A 20,011-nucleotide genomic window follows, 5' to 3' on the forward strand; every position below is an offset into this window, starting at 1 on the left:
TGATGCAGGCAGAAAGACAGACACCATTGTAGTCATGCGTGGAGTGTTGGTCAGCAAGTCAGAATTGGAGTAGAGTGTCTAAAACATAGTTTACCACTTCTATATTTTTAAATGCTTTCCCATTGGACATCTAACCCACGACAGCCCGCTGTGTTTGTGCATACCTCTAGCTAATCACAGCAAAACACACCACAATACACTGCTATAGATAAGATGGTATGTGGGGAGGGGGAAAGAGGGGTTATTGATGCATTGGGTTTGCAGGGTGTAAGGAGTTTCTGCCATAGCGATCATATGGTGGAAAATAGTTTGAAATGACTGTGACTGTTTAAAGACACAAGTATGCTATGAAGATAATATAGGCAACTGCAATATAAATATATTGACCTTTGGATACAGTCTACAATGTTTATTTTTGTTTTGCTCTTTATGTACTGTATACCAAATGTAAATCAGCATGAAGTAGGAACTAATATAAGGAAATATGACTGGAGGATTAGACTATGCAAGGTTTATTGTATGATACTACTTATACAGTAGGCATCAGTGGGATGGGAGTATAAAGCCGAGCATAGCCTTTTACCATGCAGTATTTCACACTATATATTAAATAACCCTGCTCAAGTTAAGCCTATGGTATAACCTAAAATGTCACAAATAGGCCAGTATCTAAGAAGCATACATGGGGGGAATTGTAGTTTGGCAACATCTGGTAAGTTGCAGGTTGAACAGCCATAGTTTAAGTCTTTAGTGATTAACCTTGCAGAGACACCATCACATGTCTTGACATCGGTCAACTGGCCAGACCTTCCTCTGGGAAGGAACAACCAAGCCAAGGAATGTCTCCAAAAGAACAACCCAAGGAAGGTATGCATCCACAGACACCTGTTTTGGGGTATTTGCCCCTCTTCAGTGTGGAGTAGGAATCTGGCTAGTGGGAGCAATGACTAGTAAGTGCATGCAAAAGGACGATGGTTGACCTCAGGGAGATCAACCAAGACACCATGACATGTCTTGACGTCAGTGTATTCTAGAGCATTGCCCCCTGGGAAATTGAATATGCATATGTGTCTGCTGTGTTTTTGTTTGATCTCTCTGTGGTCCACCAGTGTCCTTTTGCATGCACTTACTAGTCATTGCTCCCACTAGCCAGATTCCTACTCCACACTGATGAGGGGCAAATACCCCAAAACAACTGTCTGTGGATGGATACCTTGCTTAGGTGGTTTCCTTGATTGGAGATATTCCTTGGCTTGGTTGTTCCTTCCAGGAGGAAGGTCTGGCTAGTTCACGGACGTAGAGACATGTGATGGTGTCTCTGCAGTGTTCTTTTGCATATTTAGTGATTAACCGACCTGGATGTCATGAATTGCTTCCTGGAAATTCAGATTCAGGAAATTGCATAAAAATAGGATTTCCTGACTTGTCTAATCAGATCCCAAATATACAGGAATAAAGAGTTGGAAATTCAGAAGCATATTTACTAATAGGCCCTTTTCGGCCTTTTGGAAGCTGTTGAGATTTTTGTTTGGCTTTATAGAGTTTTCAGGGAAATTTGCATTAATGGCGTAAACTTGTGTCTAGTCTGCAGAGCCATATCTTCAGCAACTACGAAGTGAATGGGGATGGAAGAGGATGGCTCTGTTCACTGTGTTGTGGCTGTGCCCGATAACCGCAGCTTAGCTCCTAAAAGGTCAATAATTCAAATGGGTTATCCAGCGCTATAAAAAAAATGGCCACTTTCCCACTCTCTTGTCTTCAGATTGGGTGGGGTTTCAAACTCTGTTCCATTGAAGTAAATGGAGCTTAACCCCTTAACGACCGCGGGCGTAAGTGTACGCCCCCAAAACCCGTGCCTTAACGCAAACGGGCGTACATTTACGCCCGCGGTTTCCCCGATCGCTGCGTGTACACATGCAGCGGGGGAAGATGGCCTGCTATAATGTATAGCAGGCCATCCTAGCTTGTCGGCACGGGGGGTGGTTAACTCCCCCCGTGCTGACGATCGCCGCTATTGGCTGATCAATTCAGATCAGCCAATAGCGGCGATCTGAAGCTTTCCGGGTCATCGATGACCCGGAAAAAAAATGGCGGTCGGTGCTGTCCGAGGACGGCACCGTCCGCCATTACTGTTAAAAGTAATGGCGGCCAAGGTGCCACGTCCCGATCGCCGTGATCACAGCGATATAAGTCCCCAAAAAGTGTTAAATACCTGCTGGGGACACCTCAGCTAGGTAGCTGAGGTGTCCCCAGCAGGTATTGGCACATACTCACCTGATCCCGGCGTCCCGATCGCTACTTCCGGGTCCCGATCGCGTCCTCTTCTTCGTCGCGTCTTCGGGTATTTCTGCCGGTCCCGGCTTCGGCTCCCATCGGCAATTTCCGGAATTCGGGACCTACTGCCCCCTAGCGGCTGATAAGTGTATATTATACACTTGTCAGTTGCTATAGGGTTGAAAAAAGTTTTTTTTTTTTATTTTTTTTTTTTAGTGCTGTTTTAGTGCTGATCAGCATCTCACGTAAGTGCGCCGCTGATCAGCAACTCCTCCTTTTTGGCGTAGGGTGTTTTTTTTTCTATATCCTACAGCCACGTTTTGCTGATAAATGCCGCTTATGTGCGGTACTTATCAGCAAATCCTTTCTTGGCGTAGGTTTTTTTTTTTTATACTTAATGTTAAAAAGACTTGTAAAAAACACTATTACACTACACAGAATACAGTTTTACACTACACCACTACACATTTACATACCCCATATACCAATCCCCATATAAAAATGGCCCCCAGGGTGTTTTCGTCGTCGGACACATACGTTATTATTGCCTCCGACACCGAAACAGCCAGTGAGGATGAATGGGGGGGATCTTTCTTTCCTCCATTCACCCTCATCGTCCTCATCATCCAGTGACGTATCTGGGGGTTAGTGTAGCGTACGCTGCCCCACAGACACGTCTTTTCCACCAGTACCGTCCCAATAAGATATCACTGTATGGCGTGAAATTCTACAAACTCTGTAAGAGTACCTCAGGGTACACTTACAGATATAGGGTACGTGCACACTGCGGAATGGCGAAGGATAACCCTTTGTGCATTCCGCAGCTGGCACCCGCCGGCAGACTGATGCGGGCGCGCCACCCCGTCCGTGTCATAGACTCCATTCTATGCACGGGCAGATTCCGTCGTCCGTCCAAAGAATGAACACATTCAATCTTTGGACAGAGGGCGGAATCCGCCCATGCATAGAATGGAGTGTGACACGAGCGGAGACGCGCGCCCGCATCAGTCCGCCGGCGGGTGCCAGCTGCGGAATACACAAAGGGTTATCCTTCGCCATTCCGCAGTGTGCACGTACCCTTGTGTATGAAGGAAGGGACACCCGAATCCAGCCCCCAGATGCCCCCTCCCCCCATCCTAGGAGTTAGTGGGAAGATAGTTTGGGAACTGATCTTCCCACTGCTGGATAAAGGTTACCATCTGTACGGGGATAACCTTTATACCAGCACCCCCTCTTCCGGTCCCTCGCTGCCCAATCCACTGTAGCTTGCGGCATGATCCGAACATATCAGAAGCAGTAATAGAGCCCTAATATTTAGCAGCCATGGAGCGGACCCAGCGCTTCTGGATATGAAGGACCCCGTATCGCACCAGGACAACATTTTCCAGGTGACGTCCCCCACACTGGAGAAAGGGAGACCCCAGAAGAAGTGCAGAGTGTGGCGTAACAGGGGGATCAGGAAGGACACCATTTTCCAGTAGGACACCTGTCCTGATCACCCCGGCCTCTGCATACTGGATCGCTTCAAGGCGCACCACACGTCACTGGGGTTCTACATTATCTAAATTCTGTCCCTTATTCCTATTTCAGGGGTCATGTTGATCCAGGGATTATTCGCATTGCCATTATGGAGTCGGGAAGGAATTTTCCCCCTGTGATGAGGCTACTGTCGTCTGCCTCACGAGGTTTTTTTTGCCTTTCTCTGGATCAACACAGGTTGAATTTGATGGACACCTGTCATTTTTTAACCTTATAAACTAATAATTGGCCTAATACCCCCAAATAAATTAGAATTGTCCCTTTTCCCCAGCTAAATAGATATGACCGCCATTCCCATTAGAGACTTGCCATGATGCAATTACAAAGCCTCTGTGCGGCCAGGACAGTAGAAACCCCCCACAAGTGACCCCATTCTGGAAACTACACCCCATAAGGAATCTAACAAGGGGGGCAGCGGGGATATGGCCCCCTGGTGACGGCCACATTTGTGCCGTGAAAATGAAAAAAATGCTATTTTAAATTTTTACGGCACATGTTCTACATAAGTGCCTGTCGCCAGTGGGGTCCATATGCTCACTGCACCCCTTGTTAGATTCCTTATGGGGTGTAATTTCCAGAATGGGGTCACTTGTGGGGGGTTTCTACTGTCTTGGCAGCACAGGAGCTTTGTAATTGCGACATGGCCTCCATCCTCCATTCCAGCCTCTAAATGGCGCTCTGTCCCTTTGGTGGCTTGCCCTGTGCCCATATGGCACATAATGTCCACATGTGGGGTATTTTCCTACTCAGGGGAAATTACCCAACACGTTTTGTGTTTATTTTCTTTTTTAACCCCTTGTGGAAATGGAAAAAAAATCAAGGCTAGACCAACATTTAATGTAAATTTCTTTTTCATTTTTACACTAAATGATTGATCTTGTCTTGATTTTTTCATTTTCACAAGGGGTTAAAAGATAAAAAAAACACAATGTGTAGAGCAATTTCCCCTGAGTTCAGAAATACCCCACATGTGGACATAAAGCGCCATGCGGGTGCAGGGTAAGCCTCCAAAGGGAAGGAGCGCCATTTGGCTTTTGGAGGCTGGAATGGATTTTGAGGGCCTTGTTGCATGTAAAAGGCCCCTGTGTTGCCAAGACAGTTGAAACCCCCCCACAAGTGACCCCATTATGGAAACTACACCCCTCAGGGAATGTAACAAGGGGTGTAGTGAGCATATGGACCCCACTGGTGTCGGGCACAAATGTGGAACAATGTGGCGTGAAAATGAAATATTACATTTTTTACACTATAATGTTGGTCTAGCCTTAAATTTTTCATTTTCACAAGGGGTTAAAAGAGAAAAAAAAAACACAATGTGTAGAGCAATTTCCCCTGAGTCTGTAAATACCCCACATGTGGACATAAAGCGTCATGTGGGCGCAGGGCAAGCATCCGAAGGGAAGGAGCGCCATTTGGATTCTGAAGGCTGCATTTGGCCATAATGGATGATGAATTTCATGTCGCATTTACAGAGCCCTCGTGCTGCCAAAACAGTGGAAATCCCCCACAAGTGACCCCATTCTGGAAACTACACCCCTCAAGGAATCTAACAAGGGGTGCAATGAGGATATGGACCCCTTGATGACTGGCACATTTGTGACGTGAAAGTGAAAAATGAACATTTTCACTTTCACGTCACATTGTTCCACATTTGTGCCCGTCACCAACGGGGTCCATATGCTCACTGCACCCCTTATTAGATTCCTTGAGGGGTGTAGTTTCCAGAATGGGGTCACTTGTGGGGGGTTTCCAGTGTTTTGGCAGCACGAGGGCTCTGTAAATGCGACATGGCCCTTGAAATCCATTCCAATGAAATCCAGCTTCCAAAAGCCAATTGGCGCTCCTTGCCTTTGGAGGCTCGTCCTGCGCCCGCTTGGCACTTTATGTCCACATGTGGGGTATTTCTGTCCTCTGAGAAACTGCGCTACACGTTTTTTGGGTTGTTATTCCTTTTATCCCTTTGTGAAAATGAAAAATTGAAGGCTAGAACAACGTTTTAGTGTAAAAAAAAAAATTTTTCTTTTTTCACGCCATATTTTTCTGAAAATCTGTGAAGCACCTGTGGGGTCCAGATGCTCACCGCACCCCTTGTTACATTCCTTGAGAGGTGTAGTTTTCTAAATGGTGTCCCTTTAGGGGTGTTTTTTACGTTTTGGCACCCCAGAGCCTCTGCCAACGTGAAGTGGTACAGTCAGAAATGACCAAATATAACGGAGCCATTGAAATTCACTAGACGCTCCTTTGTATCTGAGGCTTGTGGTTGTGTCAAATGTGTCAATAGGGCCACATATGGGGTATTTCTATAAACTGCAGAAACAGGGCAATCAATATTGGGGTGCATTTCTCTGGTAATAGGTTTATAATTATGAAAAAAATTAAATTTTTCAAATTTCTTACATACTTAGCTTTTATTTCTGTGACTCCACTAAAGGGTTAAAAAACTTTCTGGATGTGCTTTTGCAGAGTTTGGGGGGTGCAGTTTCTGAAATGGGGTGCTTTGTGGGGCTTTCTAACATACAGTCCCCTCAAATACACTTTTATGGTACAAACCCACTTGACGTATTTGCTGCGTGAGTCAGTCTTAAAAATAAGCAGGCAAAACGCAGGTTGACTTTATACAATTGTTCTGCGTTAAAATACGCAATTGCGTATTTTTGAAGCGTGAAGCTACATGCGTTTTTCGCACAGGTTGTTAACAACTGATGCTTTGCTAACAACAAGCTTCACGTTTCAAAAATACGCAATTGCGTATTTTAACGCATAACAATTGTATAAAGCCAACCTGCGTTTTGCCTGCTTATTTTAAGGGTACAAACACACACTGCATATACGCTGCGTATTTACTGCTGCGATACGCAGCAGATTAGATCTAAATTACTGAACACAGTATCAAATCTGCTGCGTATCTGCTGTGTGTGTTTGTACCCTTATTAAGACTGATTCACGCCGCAAGTACGTCAAGTGGGTTTGTACCCTAAACCTGAACAGGTCCCTAAAAATATCTGATTTTGAAATTTTACAGAAAATTTGGAAATTTGCTGCTAATGTTTTAAGCTTTCTATTGTCTAAAAAAAATGAAATATAGTTTAATAAATGCCGCCAACATAAAGTAGACATGTTGCTAATGCTATTTAATATATAATTTATGTGGCATAACCATTTTCTGTATAAGCAGAAAGGTTTCAAAGTTGGAAAAATGCAATTTTTCACGTTATTTTGGATTTTTTCATAAAGATTTGTTATAAATATCGACTCCATTTGACCAGAAACGTGAAGTACAATATGTCACGAGAAAACAATCTCAGAATCAGCCAGATAGGTAAAAGCATTCCCAAGTTATTAATGAATAAAGTGACACAGGTCATATTCATAAAATTTGCCTCGGTCCTTAAGGCCATTTTAGGCCCGCTCCTTAAGGGGTTAAAGGGGTTATCCAGCGCTACAAAAACATGGCCACTTTTCCCCCTACTGTTTTCTCCAGTTCAGGTGTGGTTTGCAATTAAGCTCCATTTACTTCAATGAAACTGAGTTTCAAACCCCCACCCAATCTGGAGACAACAGTAGGGAAAAAGTGGTCATGTTTTTGTAGCGCTGGATAACCCCTTTAATTGCAAACCACACCTGAACTGGAGACAGTAGAGGGGGGGAAAGTGGCCACGTTTTTGTAGCGCTGGTGTGCCTTCACACCTACCGGATCCGGAGTGGATTCCACGCTGCGGATTCGCAGTGAGATCCGCTGCAGATCCAGTTCCATTATTCCCTATAGAGCACATACTCGCAGCGGGATTGACATCCCGCAGTGAGTGTGCATTAACCCCCTGCTGCCTGCAGCCCCGCAGCCGAGAGCATACATTACCTGCTCGGCGACGCCAGGTCCAGGGCCTTTGGGTTTATAGTTTGATTATTTAATAGCCAGATGGGCGTGAACTCATTTTAATAGTGGGAGTGAATGCCAGGTGAAAGACAAGATTATACAGTCAGGAGGTGTAAATGTTTTATGTATATACATAATACATACCCTTTGACTGTATAATCCCACCCATCACCTGATAGTCTCTCCCATTATTACAATTGAGTTTACACCTATCTATAGTGTCAAATTATAAATCCACCTATCTCAGTTACTAGAGGGTGTATCAAGAAACTGTAGAAAGGTCATCAGAGTACCCTACACCATTTAATGGTAGTATCATCTTTGTTGGGTTGGTTACGGGTCCAAGACTAAGACTTAACCTCCCTAAAACTGCACAGGTGCTGGAATGACATCGGAAAACATCTTTTACAGTTTATTTTGTAGTTTGAGACAGGTCTGGTTAGTAGTAGTTTTAACAATATCTTGTTTCTTTCTTGTAGGATGGCACACTCTTTGATGGGAGGCCTATTGAATCTCTCTCCTTGATTGATGCGGTTATGCCTGATGTTGTACAAACAAGGCAGCAAGCATATAGGGACAAACTTGCACAACAGCAAGCTGCAGCAGCTGCCGCCGCCGCTGCAGCTGCTGCCGCCGCAACAGCGAACAACCAGCAGCCGTCTACAAAGAATGGTGAAAATGCAGCGAATGGGGAGGAGAATGGAGGACATGCACTGGCAAGTAGGTGTCTTCAGAAAAATTCCACATGCAGCAATGGCCTGAATCTTGTTCCTTAAATAGCGGATGTCTTAATAATGCTCTTAACTTGGAAACACTGTTACCTGTGTGATTCTGGCTATACTTCTGTGGAAAATGCCCCCCAAATTACTAGGAGAAATTACATGAAATGAAAATGTGTATTTATATGATGAATAATGTAAGAAATGTTTCTAACTACTAAATGAAACCTTAATTGTACATCTCCCTGGTGATGTGTATATTTTGTATAGTTTAGAAGGGTTTGGCCAGACAGTGCTGTCTAGGCTGGAGACAGAGGCACAAATGACAAAACACATGAGCCCACCCATAGTAGCAGCTTGAGCTCAGGAAAGAGGCCAAATGACGTTTTGTCACATGTCTCTCCATTTGCGAGGGGCTTCAGAAATATATTCATTATTGATCTCCCACTTTGTACATTAGTAAGTAACTTGAAATCATTAGCATACGTTGCCTTACGTTAGTTTGCCAACCCCTTGGACGGTGGAAGAGGCATTGACTACTTATCTTTACAGTTTGTTTACTTGAACTATTATGTCTTGTGCCCACCCTAAAGGCCCTACTCCACAGAACGAGTATCGGACATTACGGCCGATAATACTCCCCTGGAATAATAGGCAACGATCAGCCGACATTGTTCATGCCGGCTGATCATTGCGGTCATTTGTCTTTCAACCATGTTGAAAAACAAACGACTGTGATAGCAGTGATCTGCTGCCGCTGCTCTGTGGAATAGGTGCGGCGTTAGCAGACCGCCACTATCTTCTATGGGCTGACGGCTGATCTAGCGATCACCCGGGCAGCCTCCACGCGGCCCCTCCCGCACTCACCCACTAACTGCCGCCGCGTATAATAGCGGTGGCAGCGAGTGGGGAATGAGGAGCAAACGAGCCCTGTCAGTGTTTGTTTGCTCCTCAGTCGGCCCATGGAATAGGGCCGTAAGGGATTCCTACACAATACTGTGCCTACTGTGCCTTGGCGCTCTACACTGTGTTGTAATGTGATTGCCATATATTGTAATCCCCTCTAGATGAATTGAAACAATTCCACTATGGGGGGATGGCTTAAGATGACATCTTATGATTTATTATATTTTTTTTTGCTTTAGACACAGGAGTGCATTATTTTCACAACATTGCTTGTATGAGGTCAAAGGAGCTTCTTAGACAGATGGTGGTCATACAGAATATACACATCCCTGACTTCAGTGTAACTGCTCTGCCACTGCTTTATTTATTAGGGGTAAAATGGGGAGTTCAGCCTGTATCGTGGGCTATATATTTCTTACTGTAACCGCCCCCTAGTTTTCACATACCTTTCACAGAAACTCACACTTAAAGGAGACCTGTCACTCCCCGCGCCGGGTTGACAGGCTCCCGACCCCCAGATAGATCCCCTTATACTGACCTCATCTCGCCAAGTCCCGCTGCCGGTCCCGGGACGGAGATATCCCGGTGAGAAGCCAGCGCACGCGTTGTGGAGAGGAGTCCAGCGTCCATAGAGAATGAATGGAGCCGTGTGCGCGCAGCAGAGATGAGTCCGGCTCCATTCATTCTCTATGGACGCTGGACTCATCTCCACAGCACGCGCGCCGGCTTCTGACCGGGATATCTCCGTCCCGGGACCGACTCCGGCAGGGGGACTTGGCGACATGAGGTAAGTATAAGGGGATCTATCTGGGGGTGGGGAGCCTGTCACGCCGGCGCGGGGGGTGACAGGTCCTCTTTAAGAGGATCTGCAAATGAAAACAGTGCAAGTATTCAGAATTCTATATTAACACCTCAGTAGGTTACTTTGTGTAGTGTCCCATTTCATTCTATACCATTTTTTTTTTTTTTTTCACTGTAAAAGTCCTCAGCATGTTTCTGGATTCCATGAAATCCATGCTGTGAATGAACAGAAAGTAAACTCCTTGAAGCAGGAAACTAGCTAATAAACTTGAAGGGCCGTATTACAGCAAGGGAGGGGGGTGTTGCGGGAGGGGCTTTCTGGGGTGGCCCATTGAAGAGTGTGGCGGTCTACTACTGCCACTTCTATTACAGAGCGACTGGCAGTAGACCATCGATATGGTGATAGTTTTGATAGATTGTGTTTAAAGACCGCAATCAACCAACATTTTGCATTCTGGCTGATCATTGCTTTTTAACATCACCAGTAAGGGTGCGTTTACACAGACAGATTTACCTGACAGATCTTTGAAGCCAAAGCCAAGAATGGATTTGAGGAAAGGAGAGATCTCAGTCTTTCCTTTATGACCTGTTCTCTGTGCATAGTCTGTTCCTGGCTTTGGCTTCAAAAATCTGTAAGATAAATCTGTCTGTGTAAACGCACCATTACACAAAACAATTATAGGCCAGAATGGTACACCCAATAATCATTTGGTTTAATAGGGTGGTAAGTGTTTACGATGCCCAAAAATAAGATGATGTGTTCCGAAGAAAAAGTATTCAGGACAATATATACATAATGCAGTGAGGAGTGTTTGGAGAAGACACTGAGTGGTCGGAATAAATAGTGAAGGTGACTGTACAAGGTGGAAAATATCACTGTTTCTGATTCATGTATTTCCTTTCAGCTATATTTTCCAGCAGATATAGAATAGATATTGATATCTTAATATTTATTGATTTACCACATCACCAATTACCACAATGGTCACGGACTCTGCGGCTCTCTGCACACCCTGAGAGCATCTGTCAAAGCATGTTGGAAGTTGGGTTTCAGCTGTGTTGTAGAGAGCCTCATTTGTGTAACAATCTCTAAAGACCTTACTTCTAAAATAAATATTTTCCCTTTAAACTTATTAAAAGGGGTAGTGCGGCGGTAAAGAATTATTCACAGACTAACACACATTACAAAGTTATACAACTTTGTAATGTATGTTATGTCTGTGAATGGCCCCCTTCCCCATGTCCCACCACCCCCACCCGTGTACCCGGAAGTGTGGTGCGCTATACATACCTGATCCGTGCCGACACGCGTCTCCGATCTGAGCAGCTGATGACGCGGCCGCGTCATAAGCCGCGATTGGCTGAGCATAACTGTGCTCAGCCAATTGCGCCTGAGCACAGTTATGACGCGGCGGAGGGGGGACAGGCGGCAGCGACTCGGCCGTCCGTCCGAAGATGATGTTTGGCACAAAATGGTGGACGGCCCTCGACACGGATCAGGTAATGTATAATGCACCAGCACTTCCGGGTACACGGGTGGGGGTCGTGGGACACGGGGAAGGGGGCGATTCACAGACATAACATACATTACAAAGTTGTATAACTTTGTAATGTGTGTTGTTCTGTGAATAATTTTTTTGCGCCACACTACCCCTTTTAAGTAAATGTTGATCTGTTGCTTTTATGGGGATTTTTGTCATTACTAAGTATAAATACTAAGTACCAAGTAATTTTGGTAGCTCTAAATTGACCTCTGAAATCCGATCTTGGATCTGCAGCAGTGTTACTTTTTGTTATGCATAGTGACCAGAGATGAGCCAACCCGGTTCGAGTCCATCTGAACCCGAACTTTCGGCATTTGATTAGCGGTGGCTGCTGAACTTGGATAAAGCTCTAAGGTTGTCTGGAAAACATGGATACAGCCAACGACTATATCCATGATTTCCACATAGCCTTACGGCTTTATCCAAGTTCAGCAGCCACTGCTGATCAAATGCCGAAAGTTCAGGTTCGGGTGGACTGACTCATCTCTAATAGTGACCTCCTGCATAAAAGCTTTCTATGGGCACATGTGCACAGAAGAGCTACCTGTACAGCTTTTGTAAAACAGAGCCATGAAGTGTCCGTGCATTATCCTACAGGCTCAATGTGTATGAAGATAGGCTCACCTTGAAGTAGTGCTATAAGGGAGAACACTTATATACAATGAAATTTTTATTTATTATTTTTTTAAACTTTTATCTGAATAAAGTTTGAGGCATGTAATGTTTCAGAAGAGAGCTCCTGTACCTTCCTGGAGCTCTGTATAAAATTAATCTACTATGTTTGCAACAATCCTTGTACTTAAATGAAATGTATCTGCTGATGTTTTTATTGGTTTAATACTGTCTCTGTGACAATTGTTGCTTTACAAACTGATGTGTAATTGCAAGACACTGTGATAGTGCAGTGCCACCCAGTGGCCAGAAATTGAAAGCAGTGATTTATCAATCTGTGCTGCCGTGTAAGTTGTATAAAACATGAGACATTCAAAAAAAAGTTATGCCCAAGGAACTGTTGGGGTTAGAAAAGTACCTGGGTAGGTTGTATTATATATATATTTTTTTTATATATTTTTTTTTATTTTTTGGAGTTTTTCTGACATGGTTAGTACAGTTGAAAAAAGACTTATGTCCATCAAGTTCAACCAAGGAGGGGGTGGGGAATGGGTCGATTTTATACATATGCATTTGTTAGTTTGGTCTAAGAACCTGTCTAAGCCTGAAGAGGCCCGAGTACGGAGCTTTGGGGAACACCAACAGTAAGGGGACGAGGAGAGAAGGTGGTGTTGGCAGTGGGCAACACTAAAAGTGCGGTTTTAAAGGTAAGAGGAGATCCCAGAGAGGGCTAGGCTAGTGACACCAAGGGATGAGAGAATTTGTAGGAGAGAATAGGCAAAATATAGGTCAAGGAGAAGGAGCACAGAATATTGGCGTGAGGTTTTGGCAGTCAGCAGGTCATTAGCCACTTTGGTGAAGGCAGTTTCTGTGGAGTGATGGGGGTGGAAGCCGGATTGCAGAGAGTCAAAAAGCGAGTTGGATGAAAAGTGGGAGGTTGTTCCAGGTAGACAGGTTGTTCCAGGAGTTTTGAGGCAAAGGGGAGAAGAGAGATGGGGCAGTAGCTGGATAAGGAGATAGGATCAAGGGATGGCTTTTTAAGGATGGGTGTGATGGTTGCATGTTTATATAGAGATGGGAAGATGCCAGAAGTTAGTGATAGATTGAAGAGATGGGTTAGTGCTGGGATAAGTGCTGAGGAGAGGTTGGGGATAAGGTGGAATGGGATTGGGTCAAGTGTGCAGGTGGTGAGATGTGATGTGGAGAGTAGTTTGGAGAGATGTACTTCAATGATGGTGGAGAGGTGAGTTAGTTGGGATGAGCACTGGACAGGCATGAGAGGGAGCTGAGGGGACTGTAAGGTGAAGCTTACTCTGATGTCATCGATTTTCTGCTTAAAGAATGTGGCAAAGTCCTCAGCAGAGATGAGAGAAGTGGGGGCTAGAGAAGAGCACTCTTCTCATGGTAAAAAAGGCTTGTCACCTCGGGAGATTGAACCTTCTTTTCTCCAAGCGGAGTCGGTGGCCATTTGTCTTTTGTGGGGCTTTTAACTGGAACATATCTTCCCCATGTTTCTTGTAGGGGCCATTTCCACGCTCTGGCTGCATCTGAGGCTCCCGGAGGTCCCGCCCAGCCAATCGGTGACTGCGGCAGGCCTGTGCACTGATCAGCTGGGCTGAACCTCCGGGAGCCTCAGATGCAGCCAGAGCGTGGATCAGGTAAAGTATGTTCCTGGTGGCAGGGGGTTAGCATTTACATACTCGCAGCAGCATGACTATGCCGCTGCGAGTATGGAGTCGCATTGAAACTGACAGTGATGGTAACTGCAGTGGATTTTGCTGCAAAATTGCAAACTATGGATACGGTATGTTTGTTTCCATCCTTAATTTCTCTTCTCAAGACTAAACAAATTTAACTCTCTTAATCTATCCTTATAACTAAGTTGCTCCGTTCCCCTTAGTTTAGTTGCCTACCTTTGTAACTTTTCTAGCTCTAGGACATCCTTTCTATGAATCTGTTTCCAAAACTATTAGACAAAGCAATTTTTAACAACTAACAATAAACTATCGCAAACGAGATTGTTTATCGTTAACCTTAAATCATTCACCAAATTGCACAGAACGATGGTGGTTAGTTACGATAGTTACTGTGATACTACAATACTTCAATCATTTACTCCTTCTGATCCCAGCAAAACAATGAATAATGTGCAATTACACTTAAAGATTAGTAAAACAAATGTGGAACTTGAGCGAACAAATGTGGAATTACAGCGAACGATTAACGATTTTAGGTTCAGGTCTAAATCAACGATCAGCGACACACAAACGATTTTTCGATCGTTGCCTGCTATTACACAGAACAATTATCATTGAAATTCAAACGATATAACGATTTTTTGCATGATCGTCCTGTGTAATAGGGCGCTTATTCACGGTGCTAATTATAAGTAAAGACTGGTTCTGGGTTTGCGTTCTTAGAACAGCAAGTGCTAGTGGCTGTGGTTAGTGGTGATAGTTCACACATAATAGCAAGCTGCAACCGGACTTTCTTTTGCTTAAGGGTGCGTTCACACGTACAGGATCTGCTGCAGATCCTGTACGTGTGAACGCACCCTAAAAGGGGTCTGCTGACTTAGAAATACATGTCTCCTATACACAGGATAGGGGACAAGTATGAGATCACGGCGGGTTCAACCTTTGTGCCCCCTGGGGCGCTCTATCGGCGACCCAGTACCTTTTGTTTTGAATGGAGCCGTGGGCCAACACGTGACCCACGGCTCCATTCATTTGCTATAGTGCTCTACTCTTCTCTCTCTAGCAACTCAGTAGAGAATGAATGGAGCTGCAGGTCACATGCCGATTCAGAACATCGTGACCTCATACTTGTCCCCTATACCATGGATAGGGGATACATATATTTCTAAATCTGAAAACCCTCTTAAAAGTGTTCTTATTATTTGTCCAGCGTTGCAAGATACGTTGAAAAACTCCATGCAGCCCTTGTTAAACAATTATCATGCCATTTAATAGGCCCAGTAAACGAGCGCCAATCTAGTAGATCGGCGCTCGTTTACAGATATTATAGGGCCCCCATCGGCCTGTGTAATAGGACCCGAAGTTAAATGATAGGTATGCTTTAAAGTGTCATTAACGCAATTGCTAACCGCAGTGGGTGGGTTGGTGTGTAAGAGAGCGATCGGCACTACTCCTCTCAATCTCTATGCAGTCACTTTTTCTGTACAAGGCAGCCTGGTGTCACTACGGTGATGCATCCAACTCCTTTTAGCATGAATAATAAACAGGGTGCTCGTCGCTCTCTTGAAGGGACTGTTTATTAGGTATTTAGAATGAAACAAACATTCCAACAGCAATGCTGTAGTGGGCAAGGAAGCTTATGCATGGACATAGGTGGGTAGCAGCTGTTTCATGTGTATGTGTGCTTCCATAGACAAGAAAAAACGTGCATTCATGCAAAACAGCTTCTACTTAGCTATTTCTGTGTTCAAGCATCCTTGCCTCCTATAGCCAACATAGATGTTGGAATGTTTGTTTCACCCTAAGTAACTAATAAACCATCACTTCAAGAGAGTGGTGAGTTCCACTTCTTTTATTTCTTGGATTATTTAAATGGTATGTAAAAAGCTCCCTAAAGAATGTTTCCTACAATTTTGTAAAATATCCTAATTTTCTTAGGTTGCAATCGATTACTTTTTTATTTTTATTTTTTCTTACAGATAACCACACTGACATGATGGAAGTTGATGGAGATGTAGAAATACCATCCAGCAAGGCAGTAGTTTTACGGGGGCATGAGTCAGAAGTGTTTATTTGTGCCTGGAATCCAGTTAGTGATCTGCTAGCCTCAGGGTAGGCTTCTTTATACACCTTACAATAGCCTAACCAATCAATTTAAATCTTTCCAAAACTAGCCAAGATTGTTGGCACCATAAGGGCCTGTTCACACTATGGAATCGGCACAGAGATCTTGCTCAGAACCCCCACCCTCAGACTCTGTGCCGAATCCCATCTGCTATGTCTTTCAATAGGAGGTCTTGCGTGCCTCCACTTTTCGTGGACTTCAGATATCAGCATCCCCTTAATCCATTTAAGGGGATGCAGTAGTTGAAATGGTTGAGAATATTATCAATTGGCAACCATTTCTACGTGTAACTATACGTGTTGCTGATGTCACTAGTTGCTAACAAAAGATGTTACGTCTCATAACAAAATGTGGCATGTAAATACACACACAATATGGATGATGTTTCTTGCAAACTAAGTCACCCATTGATATTCCATTTACTATGTTAGCGTAACTACAAAGTTATTTGAGAAATTACTTTAGAGCAGCCCTATTCAGAAGGCCACAGTATCATAATGCAGGGTTATATGTTGCATGGAGTGGAAGCAATGGCTGCTTTAATCAGGAATTTGCATGCTTTAATGTTCACAGGGCTGCACTACTTCATACAACTTTGTAGTAATGCTTTAACAAGTGTGAATCTCTTCATGTCCACTTTAGGTAGAGCCACATTATCTCCTGTCTGAACACAAGAATTCGATTTGGCTGAATTGTGGCTTTTAAAGGGGGGAAAAAAAAAATCACATGATCTGTTTTTGTTGATTTTCTACTTTGATAGGTCAGGAGATTCAACAGCCAGGATATGGAATCTTAGTGAAAACAGTACGAGTGGATCAACACAGCTGGTGCTTAGACACTGTATACGAGAAGGGGGGCAAGATGTTCCTAGCAACAAGGATGTAACATCTTTAGATTGGAATGTAAGTTTACTTGTTTAATTTTATAATGAATAAAAATTGACCTGATGCAAATATATGCCATAGTGTAGTCCTAAATAGAGTGTGGTTCTATAATCTATATGGTAAACATGTCCTAATGATACTGTAGCCACCACTGGGAAGCCTAAGGGTTACACCCAGGAGCTCAGCTGTGATCCAGCCAACAGGCCATGCAAGGGGTGTGTAAATAACCAAATCACTTGTACAGTTTGTTACCGAACCTCTCATTTGGCTACAGTGGAAGATATCTTGTGATGCTGTATTTGAAGATCCATAAAACACACTTTGTTCATTACAATGACGAGATGTCACTGAGTTCAGTGCCAGGTCCCTTTATCTATATCACACGTTAGAAGTAGTGTCACACTATGTTATAGCTGGTGTTACTCTAGTAGCACTATGTTCTCTCTAAAAATGTCATGTTACTTATTATAAAGATGGGAGATTTTTTTTTAGCAAGTATGTATTTGCCAAAGGTCTTTATATATTTACTTTTGCATTTTCTCTTTGATAGAGTGAAGGAACACTTCTAGCCACCGGGTCTTATGACGGCTTTGCAAGAATATGGACAAAAGATGGTAGGATATTCATTCTGCATTAAAGTCTACTTGTATTGGTGTGGTCTTAAAGGAGAAGTCCGGTGAAAATTTTTTCCCCCCACTTCCTCCCCACATAAGAAGTTATATAACTTCTTAATGTACACTAATTTCTGATTATGGCCCCTTACCACACTTTTCCCTGGGTCTCCAGCCACCGGAAGTAGCTTACTTCCGCATTCTGTGCTGACGTCACGAGTGCAGGGTTCCGGGCTGCACCTTGGGTCGTGATGTGGGGCCGACCACGTCACGTTCAGGGCGTTCCTCTGAGCTGCTGGCACGCCTCCCAGCCTCATGCATATTCAAACAGATGCCTCCCTCCTGTGTAGAGGCACCCGTTCTGTGCAGGGATCAAGACTGGATGAGGTGGGTGCTGCAGGGGGGGGGGGGGAGCATGGAGGACTGGAGCAGGCAGGCTAGGAGCTCTGTGTGAGCTATGACCAGAACGCTGATGAGGTGGGGGCAGCAGGGGGGAGAACGGAATGAGGTGGGGGCTGAGGAAGAGAGCATGACAGGCTGGGAGCTCCATGTGAGCTGTGATCAGAACGGGATGAGGTGGGGGCTGCAGGGGGGAAAGAACATGACAGAATGTGCAGGCTCACTGAGTAGACCTCAGTGTGTGCTGTGACCAGTAACGTATGAGGTGGGGGCTGCAGGGGGGACAAAGCATGAAAGGCTGGTGCAGGCTCACTGGGAAGACAGTGTGAGCTGTGACCAGAAGGAGAGGAGAGGGCGGGGGGGCTGTGTATAGTATGTGGTGATTTGTCAGTGTAATTTACCATTTTACACTACAAGTGATGCCACAGAGGATGTAGGTGGCTGGAATACAGGCTAAGCACTAGGAGGGTGGTAACTGTCAGGGGGTGGGACAAACAGCAAGGCTTGGCTGAGTGGGCTGGACAAGGAGGAGAGGGGAGTGTAGAGTGGGCATGACAGAGTAACAGAGCTTATACAAGAAGTGAGGAGAGACCAGCTGATAATCAGAACAGTATTTAGCTGCATCTAAATACTTGATGTCTGCCTTCCCTGGTGGTCTAGTGGGTGGATCGCATGCGATCCCTATATCCTCACTCGGCCGGGGTCTGTGCCATAATACCCCTGATTGCGGCTCGGCACTCTATTGCTTTCGGAAAGCAATAGAGCACTGATCCCATGGATCTATGCAGTATATCGATACTGCATAGATCTCTGTGAGAGATCAGTGTAGTAATACTAGAATTCCCTCAGGGGGACTTCTAGTATTTGTGTAAAAAAAAAAAATCACCCTCTCTCTTCCCCATTTTATAAATACAAATAAACAAACAGATTTGGTATCGCCGCATGTATAATCGCCTGAACTATTAAATTATAACATTCCTAATCTTGCACGGTAAATAGCATAAGCGTAAAAAATTCCAAAGTGCAAAATTGCGCATTTTTGATTGCATCAAAATTCGCTAAGCTGTAATAGAAAGTGATCAAAAAGTCACTTATGCGCAAACAAGGTACCGATAGAAAACACACATCATGGCGCAAAAATGACACCTCAAACAGCCCCATAGACCAAAGGATAAAAGCGTTATAAGCATGGTAGTAGAGAAATTTTAAAGTGTCACTGTCGTTATAATTTTTTTTAACTAATAGATAAATTAATTATAATCCTTTTTCTACTATTTTTCCTTTTTTTATTTTCATGTTAACACCCTGTAATTCATGGCTATACATTTTCTCCACCAGGGGGCGTTTTTTCCTATTTTACCCTCCACTGGTTGAAATCTAAAATTCCTGACAGACTGATTTAGAAAAACAGTCAGATTCCTGACAGTCCCTCCCCCGTCCCTCCCCCCTGTCATTTGATTGACAGCCTACAGGAGCGCGCTCTCCAATGCTGTGCAGCCTTGCTCATTGCTTACAGACAGCACAGACAGACAGGGCTGTACAGCAGGCTGACATGACACTGGATGGGGAGGCTGTGAAGAATGCTGTATATACGTGCTGTCTGCTTAGAGACAGCACGGGCAGGTAAAGGAGATGTGTATAGCTTTATTCAGGGAAGACTGGGGGAGGAAGGATTCAGGGACGTTGGTTTCAGATTTCAGAAGAGCTGGAGAGCCGTTCTCTTCTATAGAAAATCACTTACACACACACAGAATGTGCTGAAAGCTGATTGGCTGAGGAGCTGTATAGGGGTGTGGACTGGAGGCTGACTGGCTGTGCTCACTCCCGAGACTCCTCCTCAGCATCAGCTGACAGGTGATGTCATCAGAGGACTGACACGCCCCCTCCAGAAAGACCAAATGCAGATAGGTGAGCAGCACAAACAGGGCTATATCTACACTTAGGAACATCAGAATGGCGCCAAATTTGAGGTGTACACTCTACAGGAGACAGGCTGTTAGCTAAAAGAGAGTTTACTTTTTTATGT

General features: G+C 44.4%; 1 protein-coding gene across 2 annotated transcripts in view; it reads left to right on the forward strand.

Moving 5' to 3' along the window:
• The window catches only part of TBL1XR1 (TBL1X/Y related 1), a 150,141-nt gene that overhangs the window by 105,084 nt on the left and 25,046 nt on the right, over window positions 1–20,011 (forward strand). For both annotated transcript variants that reach the window (XM_069975165.1, XM_069975166.1), the window contains exons 6-9: window positions 8,167–8,407; window positions 15,946–16,078; window positions 16,852–16,993; window positions 17,526–17,589. In XM_069975165.1, coding sequence (XP_069831266.1) covers window positions 8,167–8,407; window positions 15,946–16,078; window positions 16,852–16,993; window positions 17,526–17,589 — 580 coding nt within the window. The remainder of the gene's footprint in view (window positions 1–8,166; window positions 8,408–15,945; window positions 16,079–16,851; window positions 16,994–17,525; window positions 17,590–20,011) is intronic.

Source organism: Dendropsophus ebraccatus, chromosome 6, assembly GCF_027789765.1.
Source record: "Dendropsophus ebraccatus isolate aDenEbr1 chromosome 6, aDenEbr1.pat, whole genome shotgun sequence".
NCBI lineage: Eukaryota > Metazoa > Chordata > Amphibia > Anura > Hylidae > Dendropsophus > Dendropsophus ebraccatus.